The sequence below is a fragment of the Quercus lobata genome, chromosome 1 (genome assembly GCF_001633185.2).
Source record: "Quercus lobata isolate SW786 chromosome 1, ValleyOak3.0 Primary Assembly, whole genome shotgun sequence".
Taxonomy (NCBI): Eukaryota; Viridiplantae; Streptophyta; class Magnoliopsida; order Fagales; family Fagaceae; genus Quercus; species Quercus lobata.
The window spans coordinates 221,816-234,717 of record NC_044904.1 but is presented as its reverse complement, the minus strand read 5'-3'; the positions used below and the strand labels follow the sequence as shown (position 1 = coordinate 234,717).

Here is a 12,902-nt window from a genome sequence, read left to right as displayed (position 1 = left end):
GTAGGAATTCCTGCAGCATCAAGGGCATGGGCCCATGAGATGCGACAGTAATCCCTACACACCTCGGGAATTTCCTCGGAGAGCCTGGCCTCAGTTTCTTGAATCCGGAGCTGATGAGCAGCTTTTTTTTCAGCCTCTGCAGCCTCCCGGATCAGTTGAGCCTCTTCTTTAACCCGCTGTATCTCCTCCTCAGCTTTCTGCAGAGCGGCCTTAAGATCCAGTACCGTCTGCTTTTCAATGGCAAGACTGGTCTCGGTTACGAACAATTGTTGGCGCTGATCCTCCGCTTGGGTTTCAGCGTTCTTCAGGCCAGCCTCCGCGCTCTGGCGCTGTTTCTCCGACTCTTTGAACTTCTCCGCGAGTTCAAGGTTCTCTTACTTGAAGGACCCCACGGTCTTCTCCACCTCTGTCCGAGACTAGACCTCAGCTTCAGCCAGGTTACGGTTGCTGTGACAGAACTCCTCAGCCACAAACACCTGCTGAGTGATTTGCCAACAAAACAAAACAAGAATTGTGTTAGAATGCAACAATGTATGATGACTTAATGAAAGGGTAGAAGAATGACTTACCATCGCAAGGTCCCTCTTAAGGGATAGAAAGAGCTCGGGCTGAGAGAATCGCCTGTAGGCCTCCATGTCCCGAGGAAGGAGCACTGGCTGCTCCAGGGCCTCAACTATGTAACCCGCTCTGCCCCTGTTGTATTCTCGAACCGAGGCAGTATAGGGGATAGCGACCCCGTCTAACTCCAGCTTCGGACTCCATACGCGTGGATTAACGCGCACTTCAGCTCGATTCTCCTCATCTCGGCTTTCCACGGAATTGGCCCTTTTACTCTTCTGCCCCCGAGTGGTTTTTTGCTGCTTGGCAGGGCGGGGGGCCACTTCACCTTCCTCAGGAATGTCAACCAGCCTTTTCTTTTGTAGGTCCGGGTTAACCTTGAGGTCAAGGTCGGAAGGAACCTGAGGGGCAGCTGGAGGAAGGTCTTGGGCCTGTGACTGAGCAGGCACTTTCGAGGATTGACCCTTTCCTCGGTTGGACATCAATTCTCGTAAGGTTTTTCCCTTGCCAGCCATGTTGTCTACTTCCTCGTCTGAAGAGTCTTCCGAGCAGGCTATAATAATCGGAGCGCCGACCACGGAGTTTCGATCTTGCTCTCCTTCAGGATCCGAGAGCTCAATCAAGGGGCCTTTATCAACCTCCTCTTCAAAATAGAACTTGTCTATCTCCTCCTCAAGAGAAAGACGAGATGATTCGATCTCTCCTTCAACTGGCGTGGCAACTTCAAAGTTGTCTGGTGGAGGCAGTTGCGCGGCCGGTGGAGGATCTCGAACACCAAGTAGCACGACTGGTTTAAGATCTTCTTGGACCAAAAACTTAGGCTCGGATATGTCAATCCTAGCCAACCTGGGACTACCAGCTCTGATGGCGTGGTCAATGGCTTGGAAAGAACGGGTTAGTGGTTGATAGCCCAAAACCAAATGACACGCGCGTAGCTGCCCGTCCTCGGCAACGTAAATTTCTGACCTTAGAAGATAGTTCAAAGCTGGAACGTTCATGTGGCTCAGCCTGGGAGCAACCAAAACTCTATCTGCAATACAGCCGAGAAGGAAATTAGAGTTAAACTACAAAATTTATGACTCAAGCAAAAAAGAGAGTAAATTCGAGGAGCTAAACCCCTTCCCTAAAGGATTGGCTCTAAACGCGCCGCACTTGGAATTCCTGCCCGAGTTGGATAATGAAAACCATCGCTCCATTCTCCTGAGGCAATGAGGAAGTCATCCTTTATAGTCTTATTGGATATGGGGAGACAAGAGATTAGCCTAACCACCTCGGATCGAGATTTAAGGTAATACCCTCCCTTCTCGACGTAGTGGCACTCGTACATGTGAACCACATCATGCCAGGTCAGGTCCAAACCCATTCGCTCGTTCAAGACATCTATGCAGCCTAATACCCTGAACATGTTTGGAGCGCACTGGTGTGGTGTCAACCTATGGTGGAACAAGTAGTCCCTGGTAATCCTACGCATGGGAAGTGTTATTCCCCCTTGTATAAAGGCAATCATAGGAATGACCACTTCACCCACGTCTCTATCTAACAGTACTCCTTCTGGGGGACAGTACCGCAGAACCACTCCCTGCGGGATATGGTATTTTGCCCTAAAGGCCTCCATGGCAGCCGGAGTGTCTACTAGGTCTTTGAATCTACCCATCTAGGCTGAACTGGAGGGATGGAAATAAAAACCGAGGAGAAAAGTAAAATCCGAGGAGAAATTCGAAGCGACGAAACGAGCGGAACTTACAGGTATCTTCACAAATGACCGGTGAGATGCTTGAAAATCTCTTCTAGGAAGGACGCTTCGCGGAAACGATTGTGGAAATTTGAAGAACGGAAGTGCTCTTAGATTTCTGGGCGCTGGAGTTCTCTGGAGCTCTCTGGACTTCTGACGTGCAAATAAAAAAGAAAAAATGAGCCTCTCTGGCGCTTTATATAGTAGGAGGGAGAGAGAAAATCCCTCCCGCTCAAAAATTCAAGGAAAAATGATGGCCGTCAGATCTACACCTCGCCGTTGGATAAAGGAGACATAAAACTGCCTGGAGTAAATGGCTGCGCCTCGTAAATTGTGGCGCGTCAAAAGTGACCGCCCGCACGCGCGGACCAAGACCTCATTAATTTCATCATTTGTAAATGTCAAAACCCCGCTTTTCTCCTCGGAAGGAGATCAAAACCGGAGTTTTGAGGGTTATTGTGGGGACCGGCCTAGAATAACAAGTTGGCTGGGCCTTGGGCCCGTCCGAGGACCATTCTGTCCGAGGAGACGTTGCGGCCCAGAATCCTTACTCAGGTCCACTGGAACTAAGAGAACACGTCCGAGGAGTAATTCCTCCTTGGACGTTCCAAAGTCCAGGTCAAAGGTGCATCCTAGCTACTGTAGTCCTCACTCCAAGCACGTAAAAAGAAAGGAGACCCAAAATATTTCAGCAAAGGCTGTCACCACCACATTAAATGCACCACAGCTACTCTCCTGGCCGCATTAATGAAGAGAAGACCCCTGAACAGTGCTACCTTCGTCACTGCAACTCACAAAGAACTGGTAAGGGTGTCTAATGGGACAGGTGCTTAAGTGGGGGTTTGGATGATCAATAAGTGTAAGACCCAGATGATAAAAGAGGGCCTATATAATATGTAAGAGTCCCCCAAGAGAGAGGGGAGAGCAAAAAAGGAGAGAAGGAACAGAGGAACAAAAGTTCATTGTACAAATACATGCCCATGAATAAAATTCCCCCCTTCACATCCACTTTCTCCATTCTTGTTTCTATATCTTCTGAGCCCATGCAACGAACCGTTTAAGCCAACTGGAACCAAGTTCTTCAGCCCACACTCTACAAAAATTTATTGTGTGGGACCTTTTGGGCTAGGGCCTGACCATCCAGGACCGGGTCAACTAAAATCGTGTCCCTACAATCATATATACATATATATATATATATATTTTTTTTTTTTTTCTGGAAACGAAAAAAATCCAAAAACACCTACTTGACGGGAAATGATGAGTGGTTTGAAAAAGTCCGGCAGTGGGTTAGCTGATCAAAAAGCATTTTAGTAGTACTCCCTCCGTCCCACTTTGTTTGTCCTCTATTCCATTTTGGGATGTCCCAAAATATTGTCCCGTTTCTAAAAATAAAAGTCATTAATTTACTAATATTCCTATTATATACCCCTATTTTAAAAGTCATCAATTTTTTGATAAATTTATTTAAGGGTAGTTTTGGAAACTTATGTATTTTTAAAATGTAGACAAGATAATAAATGATGTTCTCTTAAAAAAATTGACTTTTCAAACAGGACAAATAAAATGGGACGGAGGGAGTAGTATTTACACAAGAAACAAACGCCAAACAAAGGATGTATGTATGCATTAGTTTAGGAAAATAAGGCGCGGCAAAGTGGCAACTAAAGAAAATTGATAGTATTTTGCTAACGACACGTGTTTTGTTTATTTTCTTTTTTTTGGTAAAGGCTAATATTGTAAAATCAGTATTAGGCAGCGTATTTTTCGTGGTTAAGGAAAGAAAATCTTTTTTTTTTTTTTTGGTCTTGTTACATGAATCTGATTTATAATATAATTGATTTAAAAAAAAGAAGAAGAATTGTTATGGTGATTAAAAATGATCCAATAGTGAATAGATAAAAAGAGTAGAAACTGTGGGAGAAGAGATTGTTGAAAGTAGGAAAAGGGCATGACCGATGGGATTTGGAAGCAAGAAAAGATAATTTGGTTTTTGATATTTACCGACCGTGGGATATTTATGGTATCAAGTATGGACGTTGAACATGACATGATGATATGAAATGTAAAAGTAAAAACAAGTGGGAGTGAGGAGGGGCCGCACATTACATTACAGCACACAGAAGAAGACGCAAAACATGCGACTGAGACTGATTTGATTGTGTACCAAACTTTACTATCCCTTACGGCCTTACCCACCCACGCATCAACGCACGCTTTTGCCAACCCCCCCCCCCCCCTTTTTTTTTTTAATTCGAAAAGCGCTATATTTATAATTACACACACTATTTATTTGAGCGCCGCGAGAGTATGAGAAGAGATATTCCCTATATTCCATTTTTTAGCGGAGCCGCATCATGTCATCACTAGACTAGGCTAGGCAGACTTTCTCCATCATCCACATGTTCAAACTTTGCCCACAGTTTAACACAAACGCCAATACAACTTGTAATAATTTAGAGAGAGAGAGAGAGAGAGACATCTGGTAGAAAGGAAAGCAATTAGGTGGGCGAGTGGAGAAGCTAAAGAGAGTAAGTAAAGAAGTAAAAGAAGGAATTAATAGGAAAGTAAGCACGCACCGCACGAGCTGAGCAGACTCTGTTTCTTCTCAGTTTCTCCCAAACTAATTTGTAAAAGTCTTTTGCGATCTGATCTGATCTGATCTGAAATCAGAGAGAGAAATGGCGAACATAGACATAGAGGGAATAATGAAGGAGCTCCCAAACGATGGTCGTATCCCAAAGACCAAGATCGTGTGCACTCTAGGTCCCGCGTCTCGTACTGTTCCCATGCTGGAAAAGCTTCTCAGGGCTGGCATGAACGTCGCTCGCTTCAACTTCTCCCATGGCACTCACGAGTACCATCAGGAAACGCTCAACAATCTCAGGATTGCTATGCACAACACTCAGATTCTCTCCGCCATCATGCTCGATACCAAGGTTCCCCTTCTTCTCCTCTTTTCACTATCTATTTCTTATTCCTTATATTGGGCTTTACTTACTCTTCATCACCATCAAACAACACAACATCCTTCAAATTCTTTTTTTTTCCACTCTTAAAACACCAATCCAATCAATTAATTATAATATTACACTTCACTCACCACACATTTGTGCTGTTAACTCTCTAATTCCTGCCCAACAGATACCTAAACAAGATATTACATATGGGAATGAATGTTCAAACTAAGGAATTTTAAAAATTATTTCTCTTCTGCTCACTATATTCTCCAATTACCTTTGGGTCAATTGCCAATTTCTTGGTGCTTTCAACAAATACATACCCCAATTAAATTATTCTATCAAAAGAAAAACATACAATTGTCCAATTCTGCTTATATAGTGCTTAACTTGTCTATGCCTTAAGGGATGTGATGTTTTGGTTAATTTCTTGGTGCCAATGGACATAATAAGTACATGCAGCGGGTCTTCAACTCATTAAAACTACAGATAATGGAATGGAAGGTGATGTATTGGGTTCAAACCCTATGAGCAGAGGAAGAACTACTAAGAGACCAAGTTCTTGGATTCAAAAAATTCATACTCGGCCCCCAAAACTGAAAGTTGGCTTAAAATTTGGGCACTGGCAAGCTGACTAGCTCCACCTAGTGCTTTGTTTGGTTTTTATTTTTTTGGGTGTCTGTGTGTGTTCAAGATGAATTCTCAATGGAGCGTCATTATTGATTAGATATTATATCTTATCAATGAAGAAAAGAAGAAGGAAAATTCCTTTCTTTTGCATGTTACATGTCAAAGGTTAAAAGAGTGGACGCTATTTTCTAAATATGTAAGCAAACTTACGTTAGTTATGCTTACCTTGTCTGACTCATTTTCCTGTTGATTCTAGAATTGAATGCACAATACTCATTTTCTGACAATTTTCATATTATTCCATTTTCTGTGTTGAATTTTATTTGTGATATACCGAGGCATACAAGACATAATTTTGTTTTCAATAACTACTCATCTGGTGATGCTACTTCTAAACATGGATTACTTCTCACACATTTACAAATTGAATGTGCTTGAAGTCCTGGTCACTAATTTGAATTATAAAATAACTGACCTTCCTGTATTTGTATTCCACTTTGTTTATGCAGGGACCTGAGATTCGAACTGGTTTTCTCAAGGATTCAAAGCCTATTCAGCTTAAAGAAGGTCAGGAGATTACCATCACTACTGATTACAGCATCAAGGGGGATGAGAAGACGATATCCATGAGCTACAAAAAGCTGGCTGTGGACTTAAAGCCTGGAAATACCATCTTGTGTGCGGATGGCACCATTACCCTCAATGTATTGTCTTGTGATCCAGATGCTGGGACTGTGAGATGCCGCTGTGAGAACACTGCCATGCTGGGTGAGAGGAAAAATGTCAATCTTCCTGGTATTGTGGTGGATCTTCCTACACTGACAGAGAAAGATAAAGAAGATATTTTGGAATGGGGGGTTCCTAATAAAATTGATATGATTGCTCTTTCATTTGTGCGCAAGGGCTCAGATCTTGTTAATGTACGTAAGGTTCTTGGGCCACATGCGAAGAATATTCAACTCATGTCGAAGGTATGTTGCTTCTTTTCAATATCAAGTTTTCCTGACATTCTGATTCTCAAAAAAAAAAAGGGGTTTCCTGACTTTCATATGGTAAGATGTTGATGTTAAATGGTGCCATTTAACAAAAGAAATGCAAGTTATATATGGTTAATTTGCAAAATCTGCGTTTTTGGACTCTCCAAGGCCCATGCATGAGTTGCCACTAGGGTTTTAAAATGAATAAAGTTGTTCATGAAAAGCTCGAGTTCAATTCATTACTATACTCCTTGAGCTCGTTCTTTAATTAAATGAACCAAGCTTAAGCTCAAGTTTGAAGCTTGATGAGGTAACAAAACATGTTTGAAAAAAAGTCAAGTATGGCTCTATATGTTTGTGAATATTAAAGATAATTCGTTCCTTAATTAATCTGAGCAACTTTAATGAAAAAATTGTCAAAGAAAATGCATTTTTCCATGTTGCCGTACCATTCTCTCTCTCTCTCTCCCCCCTAAATGTTGATCAAGCGATGATTGTTTGGTTGTTGTGGAGTGTTGGTCAAATGATGATTGTTTAATTGCTGTGGTTTTCTCAGGTTGAGAATCAGGAGGGAGTAATCAATTTTGATGAGATCTTGCGTGAGACTGACTCATTCATGGTTGCCCGTGGTGATCTTGGAATGGAGATTCCAGTTGAGAAAATCTTCCTGGCACAGAAAATGATGATATATAAGTGTAATCTTGTGGGCAAGCCTGTGGTCACTGCTACTCAGATGCTTGAATCCATGATCAAGTCTCCCCGGCCAACCCGCGCTGAAGCCACTGACGTAGCAAATGCTGTCCTTGATGGCACTGACTGTGTGATGCTTAGTGGTGAGAGTGCAGCTGGGGCCTATCCAGAAATTGCTGTGAAGATAATGGCTCGAATTTGTATAGAGGCAGAATCATCCCTCGACTATGGGGCTATCTTTAAGGAGATGATTAGGTCAACCCCACTTCCAATGAGCCCATTGGAGAGCCTTGCATCATCTGCTGTCCGGACTGCTAACAAGGCCAAAGCAAAACTGATTGTTGTGTTGACACGTGGAGGAACCACGGCCAAGTTGGTTGCCAAGTACAGGCCAGCTGTTCCAATCCTGTCAGTAGTTGTTCCAGTTTTGACGACAGACTCGTTTGATTGGACTTGCAGTGATGAGACACCAGCAAGGCATAGCCTAATATACCGGGGTTTGATTCCTCTTCTGGCTGAGGGATCTGCTAAGGCCACTGATGCAGAATCGACTGAGGTGATTTTGGAAGCTGCTCTGAAGTCAGCAACACAGAAGGGCCTCTGCAAGCCTGGTGATGCAGTAGTGGCACTTCATCGTATTGGAGCTGCCTCAGTTATTAAGATCTGCGTTGTGAAGTGATAATTGATAGGGTATGCAGGAGACAATGCTTGGCATCTAAAGGTGGTTATGTTTGGATTTTATCTATTTTATGTTTATGCTATTTAATCTTCACAATACTAAAAATATTCAGCTATTTTTCATCTTTTTGGAGCTATGCTGGATTTCTTGTTTTTCCAGTTAGCTAATGTTATGAAATATTTTACAGTGCCCTGGTAGAAATAAGGGGCAGGACATCCCTTTTAATATTTCTGGTTGTGGTAGTTCCCATTAGATATTCGCACCACGTTACTTTTGTAATCCCTTGTGTTTTGTCTCCATGTTTTTTTAATTGGTTTTGATTTTTGTTGTTTGTCTGCGTTGATATGGTGTCCTATCCTATGCATTAATTTGTGACTAGATCTATGTTTTTAAAATTTGAATAGAAGTTATCTTTTGAAAAGATATGATAAATACGATTGATTTGAACCAAATCAGCAGTTAGTTTTTGGCGAGGAATATGATTGAGATTGAGTTGTTTCAAGATTCCAGACTCCCTATGTGAAGAATTAACTATTATGGTGAGGAATTTCAGGTGGGGTCAGAAGGGTGAGGAAAAGAAGATGGCGTGGATTAGTTGGGAGAAGTTGTGCATTCCTAAAAGTCAAGGTGGTATGGGTTTTAAGCTTCTTGAGGAGTTCAATCTAGCCTTGTTAGCTAAACACTGGTGGAAACTTTAGACGAAACCAAATTCTTTAGTCTATCGTGTTCTCAAATTTCTTTAGCTTATCGTGTTCTCAAAGCTAAATATTTTTTGGAGTGTGATTTTGTGGATACTTATTTGGGGAGAAGACCTTATTTGTGGCGGAATATTATGTCAGCTCAACATGTGGTTAGGAGGGGTTTGAGATGGAGGGTGTGAAATGGTCAAAAGATTAGGGTTTGGGCTGATAAATGGCTTCCCACCCCCATCGACTTTTGAACCTGTTGGAGGAACATGCCTGGGTATGTGAGTTGATTAATTGTGATCGTGGGGAGTGGAAGGCAGAGTGGTCAAGTCTCTGTTTATTCCACATGAGGCTGTAGCTATTTTGGGTATTCCTATTAGTTCAGCTCTTTTGGAGGATTCTGTGATTTGGAATGCTATACCAAATGGCAAGTTCTCGGTGAGGAGTACATATGAATTGGCTATGAACTTGTGTGAGCAATCTGAAAGAGGCTGTATCTCTAATGATGGGGTGATTAAAAAATTTTGGAGGAAGATTTGGAGCTTACAAGTTCCTAATAAGGTTAAGCATTTTGCTTGGAGGGCCTGTAAAAATATCCTCCCTTGTCTTTTTAATCTTAAGAAGAGAGGTGTTTTGGTGGATGATAGGTGTGAGCAATGTGGTGAGAAGGGGAAGTCTTCGGGTCATCTCTTTTGGAGATGTAGTTTTGCTGCTCAAGTGTGGGAGTCATCTTCTATTTTTAAGCTTGGCATAGAGTTTAGTTCTAGACCTTTATTGACTTGCTTTGTTCCTCTGGGATAGCCAACAATGCAATGATGATTCTCTCTCTCTTTGCTATTTCTATTGCTTGGGCTATGTGGAGAAGAGGGAATGAGAGAAGAAATGGCAAAAAAATTTGATCGAGTCATATGCTAGTGCAGTGGGTTGGGCAGTATATTGTTAATGAGACTTTGTTCTCTTTGCATGGGTTCCACCTACTGCTCCTTTGTTCAAAGTTAATGTGGATGCTGCTATTTTCTCTTCTCAACGGACACGTGGTGTGGGTGCTGTGATAAGGGATGAGATTGGCTTGGTGGTTGGTGCTCTTACTCCTAGTAAGACAACGGACAATAAAAGCACGTGATTGGACCAAAATGTATATAGTGTATGGTAAAGTTAACAGGAGGGCCAACCAAAGATTATTAAGAAATGCCAAAGAAGGGTTGAACCATTGGAAGAGTAAGGAAATTTTCGTGAACGTGCTCTCATGCCCTTGTGCGTGTAGAAGCAGTATTGGTCTTGCAGTTTAGTCTTGCAAGAGTTTGGTGACCTCCTGGTGAGGTGAGGTCAGTCTTGGTAACCTCTTTCTCTGGGGAAGGGAGAGTGGGGTTATAGCAGTATGGCGGATGAACTGGAAGCTATGTGGAGTAAACTAAGTTTTACAGAAGAAGAAGGTGAAGATATTGTTTTAGGGAGTAGTAGTACAAAGTTAGCAAGGGAGATTGGAAAAAATTGTGTGGTGATGAAGATTCTTACAAAACGCATAATTTTTCTGGAAGCTTTAAGAAAGAACATGAGAATGTTGTGGAAACCAAACAGGGGCCTCCAAATCTCTGAAATTGAAAATGACATGTTTCTTGTGGAGTTTGGCAATGGCAGAGATAAGAAACGGGTAATGGAGATGAGCCCTTGGTGTTTTGAAAAGCAACTTATACTTTTGCAGGAATTTGAAGGTGAGTTGGTACCAAAAGAAATAGTCCTGAAATGGACCCCTTTTTGAGTTCAAATATACAACCTTCCGCTAAAGAGCATGACACGCGAAACTGGGATGGAAATCGGGGCAAAGATCGGAACAGTTTTAGACATTGATGTGCCTGAAAAAGGAGTACAATGGGGAAAATGTTTAAGGGTACGAATTCAGTTTGATGCCACTAGAAAACTGGTTAGGGGAAAAAGGGTTTCGATTGAAGGCGGAGAGAGCAGATGGGTATTTTTTAAATATGAGCGGCTGCCGAACTTCTGCTACCGGTGTGGAAAGCTGGATCATGGAGAAAAGGAATGTGCAGAAAAACAGGGGTCGGAGAATGGAGAGGATGGGGGTTGTATGCAATACGAGGCGTGGTTAAAGGGGTGAACCAAGAAGACGGATGGGGAATGATCAGGGAAGATCGGAAGGCTCTAATAAAATGAGCTTCAAGCAGAATAGGGAGGAGTCGACGGCTGGGATGTTTGTGCAAGAAGCGGTCCGGCAAGAGGTGAGGGAGGAAGCAGGTGGAGGTCACGTGAGTGGGAGCAGGACCAGTCAAAGGTCTAGTCAGTGTTACAAGTCAGAGGAAAAGAGGGTGGCGTGTGAAGATGAGGAATGCAATCATGAAAATGGAAAGTCAAGCCTGCCACAAGAAAAGGGGAATGGGGGATTAGACATGAGAGGCATGAACTCTCTGACAAGCAACCTTCCCACAGCAGAAATTGAGAGAGATATGCAGTGGGAGAAAACAAAGAGTAAGGTGGAAGACAGCAAACAAAAAGAGAAGGAAGGGCACACGGATACTGGGAATGTATTGGGCCTAGAGACAATACAGACCATACCATGGGCTGAAGAAGTATCTAGCCCGTTAGCAATGAGCTTTAACAAAGAGAAGGGGTGGGTTGCTGAGACTTTGGGCCCTACAAGTGGGCATTGGAAAAGGCTTGCAAGACAAAATAATAAGCCCAGCCCAGTTAAAAGAGACAGCCCAGAAAAATTAAAAAGAAGTGGCCCGGTCCCTTTACAAGAGCTGGATCCTAATGCTCTAAATACCAAACGGAAGAAAGGTAAGACTCAGACAGGGGAAAAAATTGATGAAGACAAGAATATGGATGGCGGAGAGGCGGTGGCTACTGTGCAGCACCGTCGAGCTCAATGAGCGTCTTAGCATGGAATTGTCGGGGGTTGGGGACTCCTCCGGCAGTTCGTACACTCACCGAAGAGGTGAAAGAAAAAAATCCCATTTTGGTGTTCTTGGCAGAAACAAAAGCAACAACGGAGAGGATGAAAGGCTTTCAATATAAGTTGGGTTTTACTCAAGGGATTATTGTTCCTTGCGATGGTAAAAGTGGTGGCCTTGCAATGCTGTGGAAGGAAGGCGTAGATGTCCGTTTCAAGAGTTGCTCTCACTCCCATATCGATGTGGTGGTTCACGGTGAAGGCAGTGGAGGCCCGTGGAGGACCACTGGGTTTTATGGTCACCCCGCCACAAGTATGAGGCAAAGCTCCTGGCAATTGATAGAATCCCTGTATGGCCAATGCAAGATGCCGTGGTTAGTGTGCGGGGACTTTAATGAAATCTTGCATCCAGACGAGAAGATAGGGTGGAAGGAAAGGGATGCGGATCAGATGAGGGAGTTTAGGGAGTCACTTAGCAGATGCGGTTTGATTGATTTAGGTTTTGTTGGTCCGAGGTTTACCTGGTGTAATGGGCGTTTTGGTGATCAGCGCACGCTGCTTCGGCTGGACAGAATGGTTGCAAATGAGGAACGGATGAAGATTTTTCCTGAAGCTAAGGTTCACAATGTATCAATGTCGGCTTCGGATCATTGTTTGCTGGTCCTGCTACTCAAAAAGAATCAGTACAGAAATAGGGGGAAGAAGCGGTTCTTTTTTGAAGCAATGTGGACAAAGGAGGAAGAGTGTAAGGAAGTCATTGAAATGGCTTGGGACCCATATAAGGATGATGCTACCCGGCCAATCCAGGAGAGATTAGAGAGATGCCAGCGTCAACTCTAATGCTGGAACCAGAATAGCTTCGGGAATATCTACAAATATTTAAAGCAAAAGAAGTCGCATCTTCAGTTTCTTGAGTCCCTCAACCAGCTTCATGAGACAGCAGAGGAAATTCAGGCAGTACGTAAGGAAATCAATGATCTTCACACAAAGGAGGAAATCATGTGGAACCAAAGGTCACGGGTGTGCTGGCTGCAAAATGGAGACAAAAACACAAAGTTTTTCCATGCCACAGCCAGCCAAAGGCA

General features: G+C 43.0%; 2 protein-coding genes across 2 annotated transcripts; both read left to right on the top strand.

The window, feature by feature from the left end:
- Positions 1-4,605: 4,605 nt before the first annotated feature.
- Positions 4,606-8,550, top strand: LOC115966651 (pyruvate kinase, cytosolic isozyme). Its single transcript, XM_031085860.1, has 3 exons — positions 4,606-5,229; positions 6,390-6,851; positions 7,414-8,550. The coding sequence occupies exons 1-3, from the start codon at positions 4,972-4,974 to the stop codon at positions 8,224-8,226; spliced, it is 1,533 nt and encodes a 510-aa protein (XP_030941720.1). The 5' UTR covers positions 4,606-4,971; the 3' UTR covers positions 8,227-8,550.
- Positions 8,551-11,793: 3,243 nt separating this feature from the next.
- Positions 11,794-12,657, top strand: LOC115992164. The gene has a single exon (XM_031116248.1). It carries the CDS (start codon positions 11,794-11,796, stop codon positions 12,655-12,657), a length of 864 nt encoding a protein of 287 aa, XP_030972108.1.
- The last annotated feature ends 245 nt before the right edge of the window (positions 12,658-12,902 follow it).